Raw genomic sequence first — 12,431 nt, 5'->3', positions numbered from 1 at the left:
TTCAAGGGTTAGATATGGTTTTATTTTTTGCAAAAGAAACATTCGTGATGACATTTTGAACAAACGCTGTTAATGTGTAGTTTCCAAGATAGAGTATTGTCAATATAAAGGCCAAGAAGTTTTTGACAATTTACTGTTTTGATCACCGTATCTGAAATTTTAAGTTTTAGATCTGTTATATTTTGAGCTTTCCGTTTTGACCCTAATACCATACAAGTGGTTTTTAGTGGATTAATAATCATGTTATTAGTTTGGCACCAATCATTTACAATTGAAAGATTTGTTTGTAGCTTATTTTGAAGTGTTTGAATATTTGTTCCCACAGTGTGCAATGTTGTATCATCAGCATACATTGCAGAATCACATGTAAGATCTAGCGAAAGATCATTAACGTAAATAAGAAATAGAAGAGATCCTAAAATAGATCCTTGGGGAACACCAGCAATGATGCTTTTACAAGTAGAGGTAGTGTTGTCTGCTTTGATAAACTGAAATCGATTGCGGAGATATGAAGAAAATAGGTCGCATGACCTATCATTAAAATGATAAAGTTTTAATTTGTGTAAAAGAACCCTATGGTCCACAAGATCAAATGCTTTTTTAAAATCCAAGAAAATTGTACCTACCAGATTTGCATTATCAATTTGTTTAAGCCATGAATCAACTATATTAATCAATGCTGTTTGACAAGAATGATATTTGCGAAAACCCGACTGAGTTTTGTTTAATAGACCTGTAGATTCTAGATATATATGCAATTGTTTAGCTATATGTTTTTCAAATATTTTAGATATAGTAGGTAAAATTGATATTGGTCTATAATTATTGGGATCTTCTACCGATCCACCCTTGTATAAAGGTATTACGTTTGCAATTTTAAGCATGTCGGGAAAGGTTCCATGTGATATACAGTTATTTATAAGAGCAGTGATTGGTTGTGTAATGAATTCTTTGCAAAGTTTAATAATGCTGGGCCCTATACCATCAGCCCCAGCAGATTTGTTTGAATGAAGTTGATTAATTAAAGTACTAACTTCTGATGTAGTAATAAACTGAACAGAGAAATGTTTAGATTCTAGCTTAGCATCTAGATATGTTTTTAATGAGTGGAAATCCTGTTCAGCAAATTTAGTCTTTTTAATAAGTTTCGAGATGTCAACAAAGTGGTCATTAAGTGCATTAGCTACATTTGTTTTACCAGATATTATCTGATCATCCTTTCTTATTACATTTGGCAAAATAGAGGATTCTGTGTGTTCATTTGATGCTAATTTAATAGTTTTCCAGAGCGATTTCGCACTTGTTTTGTTTTGTACCGCATTCGAAAAATATTCTTTTTTTGCCATTTTGATTGCACTGTTACATTTATTACGCCACAACTTATATTGTGGCCAATTAGATTCACGTTTATATTTATCCCTTAAAGACCTTGCTTGTTTTACGTTTTCGTTGTACCAACCGGGTTGTTGTAATCTCTTCACTTTTTTATATTTCATAGGGGCATTCTTATTAAGGACTGAGTTTAATATGTTATAAAATACTTCAAATGCCTCATTAGCATCCTCTATTGTTTCAACCATATCAAAATTAGCATTTGCTAAGTCATTTTGAAAATTGATTTCATTAAATTTGTTAAAACATCTGTACTTAATAATTTTATGATCATTTGTTTTAACAATTTTACCTTTGACGCTTAATGTAAAAACTACTGGGTAATGGTCACTTATGCCTATTTTTGGTATGATTACCTCAGAAATGTTGTCATATTTTGAATACAAATGGTCTAATATTGATGATGAACGTTCCGTAACCCTTGTTGGAAAAGACACGTGTTGTTTCAAATTAAAATCAGTGATAAGTTTTTCCCATTTCTTATTGTTAAATATGTTTTGGCTTAAACAGTGAAAATTAAAATCCCCGGTTGAATACATATTACAATCTTCCATGTCTGCCTTATTTATCTGTAATTCAAATGAGTCAATCCAAGATTGAGGGCTATTTGGTGGGCGATAAACAAAGTTAATTAGATAAGGTGACATTGTGAGCAGAAAAAAAACATATTTTATAGCACTTTAAAAACAAATCGATAGTATGCAGTTAATTTATGGAAAATATCACAATTGATAAGTTATGTACAGTACAACAAGATAACAAACAACATATTCAAACTTTGTGTGTATCTCAACAATTTTCATAATATAATGTTTTGATTTTTATAATTTTATTTTATTTTTTTTGTTTTAAACTGTTTTGTGTTTGTCGCCGTACGTTTGAAATCATAAGGCCGTTTCATCGTGGCACATGGTCTTACTAGCCACGTGGTAGCCATTGACACGTGAGCAATACAGGTGCTGGCTGTGGTCAGAAAGATTCGTCGAAGTAGACGCATTCTTACGGCATAGCTTTTTCATTACATGGTTGCGGAACTTTTGTCCCAGAGCGCAGTACAGGTAAAAATTTACTGAATGATTTAAGAACATAAGCATTTCGGAGGAAGTTCGTATGAGTTGTCTTTGGGCTAACACAGGTATTGACGCATTCTCAGTGTTTCCGTTCCATTGACTGTGGTATACCATTACAATGGCCATTGGGAATGTGGTGATAAGGAATGTAAAGGAAACCGCTAGGAGCATCACAGTAAGTTTAATGTTAGTGTCACTGAAGTACTTCCGTTTGTCAGACTGTTTGAAGGGTCCATTCTGCGCTGCATCACGCCATATTGTGGCTTTAAGAGTCTGGAATATAATCAAGGTATTAAAGATAACTATTAGTAGGAAAGGGAGCAGTGCATACAGTGTGGCGTCAATCCATGGCCATATTGTCACCACGAGATAGTGGAACGATTTTGTTGGTATACATTCTTTGAATCCGTTTGATTTTTCATGTGTTGTCATTGTCCACGCAAAGTGTATATTGAGTGATAGGAATATAGATGCAATCAGCGCAATTACCCGTTTCGCTCGAGATGGATTGCAATATCTTGATGCATGTAACGGATGACTAACTACTATATATCGCTCGATTGTGACCGCAATTATTAGCCAAACGGAAAACTGGCTTCCGCTTAAGGCCAAAACAGACACCGTCTTGCACAACCATGCCGTTTCACTTTGAATATCTACCCCTAGCACGTCGCCCATCCACCGCCGAAACAGGCCGACAAACAACACTAAGGAATCTGCTAGCGCCAGTGCCGCTAGATAAAGATTGGTTGACTGTCGGGACATTGCCTTGTTTCGAAGGATTATGAACGCGATGACGTTGCCAAAAGTCCCCATTAGGAGCAGGAAAGGTGGCACGTAGAGACTGATCGCCTTGTGGACTCGGTACTCGAAGACATTCATCACGTCCGCCTCTTGAACTGGTGACGGCAGCTGGAGGTCTTCAAGGAACTGTTGCTGAAACCCGAAACAGGGGTTTAATCATCAGTGTAGCATTGTAACAATCATGCTTAGATGCCTTTTTATGTGAGACCTTTTCTGACTATTTAAAGTTGACTTTTTACGTTTATATTTATATATTCATCTGTATAATATACCAATCATCGCAGTGTGCACCATTATATATATGTATTACTCCTCTATTATCAACAGTCTCACGCTACTGGTATTTTAATCAGTTCGATTACCTTGTTTGATGTTTTCTGTGTGCGTATATACTTTTTAATGGCTGTAAATAATAGTTATGACGGTACATGGCTATTGAATGGATCAATAACAAGCGACAAGATGGCGATGAATGTGATCGAAGCATAACGTTGGTCATAAAGGCTCGCGTTATGTGTGTTCAAAACATCGCGAAAGATTGTTCACTTTTTATTTAACCGTGATCTAAATATGTTTTCGTTCGGTGGTCTGTAATATTTTAAGGTTTTAATATTAGTGAAACATTCTATTTGATGGCGACTCGGGCTTCTAAGTTCATACGTTTTTTGTTAGAAAAAGGTGCACGCACCTTCAAATGAATCATTACATTGATATCAAATTATAAAATCTATATTTAAATATGCACAGTATGGGATAATTTGAATTTATGAATCGGAACACACTTTCAACGGGCATAACGAATCCTTTTATTATAAACAAAGCTCAACAAACGTATCATAGAAAAATACATTAACACGTGTATTACCCTTTGCTCTGGTGAAAGTGCAAGTATTTCGGACGTCATGTTTTCGTCGAAGTTAAACTGCCTCAAGATATCCGCCAGGTACATAGTGAGATTTAGGGGCTCTGTTGGTTTGCCCAACATTTCAACATCGCTGCGGCTGAAACTGTGAACATTCTATTTGTTAATTCATCCGACTCGTTGACGGATGCAATCGAATAAAGTGTAATTTCTTACATTAAAAAATGTGTGTTTATGATCCAACATTATCGAATATCTTTGACCATCATAAGTCATGCGCTCTTAGAAATCATTTGTATGTTAAAAAACAGCAAATTGAGGTTCCGATAACTACTAATACAGTTGCAATATCAGTAACAAAAGTTGAATACATGAACCACGCAAGCATGCGTTTTGTTTCGCTTGCGTTTTACACGGCTTACATACAGGTAATTTACGAAAAGCTAATCTATTCCTTAGGTTTATTTTAAAATATGTTTACACCCGTGTAGCTAGCCGACAATTAATCTGAAATACATAAATCATTCAATTGATATATTGTAATTACATTTTCATAATGGAATCTTACATAATAAGTATTATTAATATTTCAAACATGGTGGGATACAAACCATGCCTATCAATGTTGTATTTATTTTCAGATTTTTACCAACAATGAAACATCTATTTTATGTAACAAATATTTTTGCATTTAAAATGAAAACTTAATGCTATGTGCTCATAACACAAATGTTATATATTCTTTGTTTATGAAATTAAAGTTATTTGTTAATTATAAAATTAATCAGGCAAGAAAGGAAACCATGATCGGAGGTCACCTGGAAGTCAAATAGCCTTAATATTCGGGTGACGTTAATTCGAGTTTTGTAGAAAAATCAAACAGTTGCTTTTCTTCTAAAAAGAAACAGTTTCAACTGTGTCGATGCTCCATAAAAGCCAAGTGAATAACTGGAAAAGGGAGTTTATGTAATGCAGTAATGCAAACAAACAAGCTATACATAAACGCCAAATTATTGGTCAAAATAATAAAATGTACAATATAGCGGAACCGCGTTTACGTGGAACTTGTAACTTAATCACCATCAACAGTTAAACCAATAAAAAATCCGTATTAAATGCTCATTTTTGAAATGTTTGATAATGAATTTGAATTTCATTTTTATTCATTTTCGTGTTTTGAATTGAAATATTGATATTAATTTTAGCACCGACCCGGTTTTAAAAGATTTATATTTCTTTCTTGATTTGAGATTAATTTTCTTAGATGTCCCGACGCTTCATTTGTGTCAGGCAACCACCTTACCTAATAATCATTATGAATATTTAAATCGATGTTTATACGAATTGATGATGAAAGTTCAAGATGAATAATATTTATATTTAAATAAGTAAACAAACATAACACAAACATGAACAACCAATAAGTGTTCTGAGGAGCTTATTATTATGCCGTAATGTTTAAGTACATTAAGTTTAACTATCAGTTAGTAAACACTAAACAATGTGCGTTTTTCAACTCTAACAATCTCAACAGCCGAGAAAACTCATCTAATAAATTAATTTGCTTTATAAGAAACATCAAAAACATCAGCAAAACAAGAGCTGTCTCCATAGGATTACATATGCCCCCGAAAAACGCTATGATAGAAGTGATAAATATTTTTCGAAACCTAAACGCAGATTTCTAAACCTAAACGCGGACCCTAAGTTCTAGGTCAAGGTCTAAGGGGTTAAAATTTGTATGCGTATGAAAAGGCTTTGTCCATATACACGTGCATACCATATATGAAGGTTACATCTGAAGCGACATAGAATTTATGAGCATTTTTCGAGGCCTAAATGCAAAGTGTGACGGACAGAAAGACGGACAGACGGACGAACCGTGCGATCACTACATGCCCTCCTTCGGGGGCATAAACAATTCGAATAAAGCAGACCAGTATAAAGATTTCTGTCTGAGATATTTCTTTCATTCTTCTTGAACTAATTTAAGTTAACGAAACCAAACCAAATGTACGACTTAACAAATCAAATAACAGTATCGCACGTAAACGCATCGTATAGTATATATGTTTAATAGTATCTTTAATGAAATCGTTACTACCATGTTAACCTGTCTTACAATACAACGTACTTCAATTAAGAAAAAAATGCATGCAAATACAAGTATGATAAAACATAAACTAATATCAATATTTTATTTAATCTTTTTTTTTTGCTAAAATGTCTAAAAATAAATACAACATACGCAAACTATTTAACTGGTTATTTAACAGATACTCAACATACAAAGACATGGGTTATTATTTTACTAATTGCAAATCAATGTATTAAGCAAATGAATGTTATATTTAAAAATAGTCTTCAAAAGAAATGCATTCAACACCAACGCCATTTGATAACGATAATACCTCATTATTTCTGTCATTGCTGCATCATAAAACCAGGCGATTTCACACGCATCAAAGCTATTATTTCCATTATCGCATTAGTGTATATGACGACAAAATCGAAGTGTGTCTGGGATAATGGGAAACAAACAGTCGGGATAAATGAGACGTATGCTCTTTTATAATTGTTATTGTGTAAACAGTCAAATGAATGTTTGAGCAGACCATTGTTTCTTTTAATTATAGTCTAGTCCAAATAGTCTTTTATAGTATAGTCAAGTGTGTATATGCGTATATATGCGGCCCGGAAAGATAGATCATGGACTGATATTTAGCCCCATATGACACATCCCTTTTATGGTTTCATCGTAGTTGCACAGGAGAGTGTTCATGTTACTATATATGTGATGTGGAAGTTGACTGGTAAGTACGGTTGAATGTTACAAGGAAAACCAGTCGGGGCAAAGGAGCATATTCCTAGTGATCTAAATATGATGAAACAATAATTACATATTTGTATCAGTTTATATGGATATGAGAAATAATAAATACATATCTATATCAAAACTCTGTTCCTCCGGTGGAGTTAAGATTATGTATTAATTTATTGGTCGTTTTGGTAACGATACATTATTAAGAAGGCTAACTGCTTATATTTCTGTGCTGTTGGTTTGTGTTCATATTTTTTAATTTAATTTAAATGCGTTCATAGAATGCCAAACTGATCATAATGCGAATCACAAAGAAGCCTATTGTCGAAAACATTAGTTACATGTTATACTTGTAACCAGTTAGAAATGTAACGTTTCTTTGAATCATATCATCAAAGTAATCAAACTGTAGCTTTAATTTTTCACCGAATATACAAATTTACAATGTGCAATTTGTTTCTCAAATTTTCTCCCATATTATGCAAATAAGTAAGTAAAATCATTCGGCTGCCCTGCAAAGTTATATAGCGAACATGTTTGTTACTTGTTTGGAGTCTTTTAATATCAGTATTTTAAACTCAGATAACACCTGAGATGTTTAACCGATCATGTAGCGTTGCAAGATACGGAAAGAAGCAGCCACGCAATTATCTAACAGATCGCCTCTTATTACTTGTGGGACGAGATAAGTAGGCGTGTTAACCGCGATCTTCTGCTGCACTGTTTAACTGGATGATGTTATTATACGTGACACTAACGAATTGTTCACGAAAATATGTACAATTTTTGTTCTCTTTCACAATTTCAATAACCGTTAGAGTGAATATTCCTTCAATACCCCAGTTGTTGAATTGCCAAACGTGATGTAGACGTGTTATTAGTAAGTTTACCAGTAAAACAAGCGTTTACGTATACTGAAAACAAAGCTTATTTAGACATCCGCTAGTTTTCGTTTTAGTAACGCTCGATTGGTCATTGTCGGCTCGGGTACTACTTAAATGTACCCCGGGTACTCTTAAGGAATTTTATATGTATCCCGGGTACGGAAAATATACTGAAAAGTACCCGGGAGTTGTAACGCTTAATTGGCCGTTGTCGGCTTTTTTTCAAATTAACTATGCTCATAAGCTATCTCAAACACACACCGTGTTAGGCTATAAATTTGCAATATGCTGTTTTATGCCTAATAAATGTTATGTTATGTTATATTTATGTCAATTTCTGTACAATGGACTCTATATTATCAAAACTCCTGCTCATTTTTTTCCAAAGATAATATTGTTTCGTATTCCGTATTGCGTTTTACGACATCGGATTTTAGGCTGGAATAAAACACGGGTACAGTCGCAATTGGCCGGGTACGTGTTTGTTTATTTTCCTTACCCAGAGTACATTTAAGTATAGTGAAGAGTACCCGGTATACATGTTAGTAGTACCCGAGCCGACAATGACCAATCGAGCTTTACTAACCAGTAATGTACATATACAAGAAAAATACCGATCAAAGTTTGTAAGTTTTAGGCTCCAAGAATGATTACTTTTTCTCAGTTAAAGCAAATTACACATTAACGCATTTATATCTATTTGCATGGTATTACTCAGGTCTTGGAACATCGAAGTTAATAAGTTCATGCACGATTTAAAAAAAAATCTGACAAGTTTTCTTTACTGTTATCTTAAATAAAATAAATAATGTGTCTTCGCTTTCAAAATTATAATGTAACTGTTGATGTTTAATGTTGTCGCAACATCTCTTACGAAATGCAAGTAGTTTATTGATTAATTAAAGTTATAATACTTTTTGGTTCGATCAATAGAAATTAAGTATTAATTTGCACTAACCCAGACTGTTTATTTTGGAGCGAAGGCTTTTCTGAGTATTGTTGAACATTAATTATTGTGTGACACCTTCAAAACAAGAAACCAAGAACTGTTAATATTAACAGCTCGTTATAAATATAGAAACTAAAGTTTTAAATGTACTTTACAAGTAAAATTTACACCGAACGTTATCAGTTTAAACATATACGAGAATATGATAACCTGCATGTTAACCCTATTTGTAAGTTAAGATTGTCACTATATCCATCGACATTTTGTTTGTTCTTTGATTCTTAAAGGCGCAGTTAAATGATTCTTTATTTTACCCCTCCCCCCCCCCCCCCAACCCACCCACCCACACAACTCTTTGCTAGTATACCCATGTGTTCTGGCACTTAGCTGTGGTCAGAGTGTAGCGGACTCTAATAAGCTGACACTCATAATCACTACACTTAGGCATAGCAAAGTTTCAATTAGCCCTGCCACGAGCACATATAAGATATACACTGAGTTCATAGCTGTCAAAAGTGCATTTAACGTGCACACAGGTCTTTGAGTCAATGGCAGAAAAACTACATTTTATAGTATAATAGCATGCGGTGTAAACGATCGGAGCTTATATAAATAAGCCTGTAGTAAAACACTCACAAAGATAAACTAAGGAATGAAGCAAAAATGCATAACAATGAAACTTATTAAATGCGGAACGAATCTGTGCTAAAACATGGACATTGGTCGACTCATGAAATACTTTTAGTATTTTTATAAAATAACAATTCTTAGATCCGCGAAATAGCTAATATTTTTATAAATGTATTTAACAAAAAGACCCACTAATAAAAAACAAAAATGGTCATTAGATCAACATGGGATGTAGAGTAGAGAAATGTCAGACGATGTTATTATGCATAAGTGGCTTCGGCACGCAAAATCTTCAACAACATACTAACATTAATAAATAGCGAATGAGTTACTAATCCCTTAATTCAGGATATGCTACCATATCGTCAGTATTGATTAAGCATTAAAATATAATGAGATTTTTTAATAAACAAGATGCTGGCTAAAAGTAATACATTCAAATACGTATACATCTGTTTACGCCGATAAAATGATGTGAAATGATTATGTTGATATTTAGATACACATTGTCAAATATTGCAAGATAGCATGCCTAATCAAGTTGCAAGAAGTACAATTGCATAATATCGCTACATACGAATCCGCAAATTTAACGGTTCTGTATAAAATCCATGTACAAATGCGAAGAATATTGTAAGTAATAAACATAACTGTGTATGTATATATATGTCATGTCTTTGAATTACGTATTTACTATAATTTCTGATCTGCATATGTATTTTTCATGTGTTTGAATAACGTATTTACTCTAATTTATGTTCTACATATATATAGTTTCATGTTTTTGAATAACGTATTTTCTTAAATTTTATGTAATATATATATAGTCTTACTGTTGTATTCAGATCTTATAAAGTTTTATTGAACAAGATTCAGCTTTACATTATATTTTATTAATTGTTTAGAAATAGTTCACTAGTCTACAACTTTACAAGTTAAACACGCCAATAATACGTTTGCAATTCAAATAGACCGTATTTTAATAAAAATTATTTACTTTTGATTACTTCACACAGCGGTACATTTGCAAACATAATTCACCACAAAGACATAACTACCTCATATTCCTTTCAGTATATTTCGTCAATATCCATTTTAAGAAATGCTATAATAATTTAGCACGTACTCCTCCTGGAAGAACAACGCGTTATGAATACGCCGAGATGTTTGATCTGTTATTCCAATATCACACACGGAATATCAATTATTGGCTCCAGCAAAACGTCAAGATGAAGGCGTATCAACAGGAGAGGCACAGCTTCAGATGTGCACAAATAATTAAGTGAAAGGTTACACAACAAACATTATCTTTTTATATAAATATTAATGCATTCTGTTTATAGACAATTGATAACAAAATGATTTATACGATAATAAAAAGCGACACAACTATTAACATTAGATTAAATGTGGATTATTTCAGAGAATATGATATTATCTTAAGCAAAAAAATCACATATCTATCAAACTACATTCAATGTGTTGATGACTGAGTATTTAGTGTAACCTGAACCTGTCATATTTTAAACGTCTGCTTTAGCAGCTGTGGTCATGGCTACAAAGTTATACCGATATTAAACTTACCGCTTGTGGTTCATGAAATGTGAACTCCAATACATAAATGAATAGATGTAGTAGAAGTATCAGAGGGTTTGAATTCAAGCTAAGTATGCGCTATACATTGGAATTAATACTGTTACGTACTTTTGGTAAGAGGTTTACTTCTGTATAGCGCATTTTTTTTTAAAAATAACATGAGTCAAAATAAACTTTCAAAACTATCATTTATTCATACAACGACCTTCAATTCAGTGTAAAATACCCCGTAAAGAAAAACACAATGTTAGTTGATTGTAACCACAAATACACTAGGATATTAATTATACCGAATGTACATGTGACACAGCAAATCAGTTCCGCGTTCATTCATACATTTGTAAATAATACAGTAAACGTGATATAAAACTTATGAATTCAGTCTTAACTTTACATATACTATATTTATACAACTGGATAAAATTATGTATTCGATGTGATAAATTACTTACAGGTATTTACTTAAAAAAACGAATTATTTATTATGAAGGAAATGCGTCTTCCCTAGATCTTGACTTAACTTGACTGCTTATTATTACTTAATGTTTTACATCTTTCTGTAACCAAAATCGGTCAGTGACCAAGATTTTGACCTTAGTGACCTTAATCCTGGGCACCAGTAACCAAATTGGCCGGTCTCGTTTCTGACCGAAAATAAACGACCAAAAATAATGATCAATAAATGGTTTGAAACATGAGGTCATTTATCAAACATCATAGGAATACGACAAAATGGTGCCGTATTTAGAAAAATGATGAAAATTACAAAGTATTACAAATGGATTTACTTTGATTTGATTCATCTTGTTTTCAACAACTGGATTCTCAAAGTGACTTTGTGTTAAGGAAATTTCCCAAAAGTCAATGAAACAAATAACTGCCAAACATTACAATGTACCACTTGAAATAAATAGGTAAGCTGACAGAAACTGTAAAAAACTGAAATGCACTTCCAAAAAAAATCCTTAACGTGGATGGCTAACATCTAGATTAAAATTCTGGTAATGTTTTATATTATATACACAGTTGTGAAAATGTGTCAATTGATATATCCTCCAATTACCGTGAGTCAAGCGGTTAAGGAAACATGTAAAATAATTTCTGAATTAATTCAATCAAAGCGGCAATAAACGATGTTCCTTTAAATATTTAATTCATTCACGCTAAATCTATGTCAAAATTGTTTATTTACAGCGTGTTTAACCACGCAAAGCCGATAGTTCCATACACACCAGTAAATAACATCCACTACGCGCGTTGTTAGCCTGGTGTCGAGACGTCACATCCGAAAAGCGAGAATACTCAAATGCAATGGACATTAGGCCAAAAAAAAATATTGAAAATTCGATGTACTGAACATATTAACAGAAACTGAAATTTTAATTTAACTATTTTATAAATTGTTTTTACAATTTTCCAAGTT

At 33.0% G+C, this 12,431-nt stretch overlaps 1 protein-coding gene across 1 annotated transcript; it reads right to left on the bottom strand.

The window, feature by feature from the left end:
* Window positions 1-2,184: 2,184 nt before the first annotated feature.
* Window positions 2,185-10,563, bottom strand: LOC127845707 (probable G-protein coupled receptor 139). The gene is made up of 3 exons (XM_052376800.1): window positions 10,471-10,563; window positions 4,132-4,273; window positions 2,185-3,398 (listed from the first exon to the last, which is right to left on the bottom strand). Exons 1-3 carry the CDS (start codon window positions 10,473-10,475, stop codon window positions 2,277-2,279), a joined length of 1,269 nt encoding a protein of 422 aa, XP_052232760.1. The 5' UTR covers window positions 10,476-10,563; the 3' UTR covers window positions 2,185-2,276.
* Window positions 10,564-12,431: the final 1,868 nt, after the last annotated feature.

This window comes from Dreissena polymorpha, chromosome 9, assembly GCF_020536995.1.
Source record: "Dreissena polymorpha isolate Duluth1 chromosome 9, UMN_Dpol_1.0, whole genome shotgun sequence".
Lineage (NCBI taxonomy): Eukaryota > Metazoa > Mollusca > Bivalvia > Myida > Dreissenidae > Dreissena > Dreissena polymorpha.
This window is presented reverse-complemented; position numbering and strand designations above follow the sequence as displayed.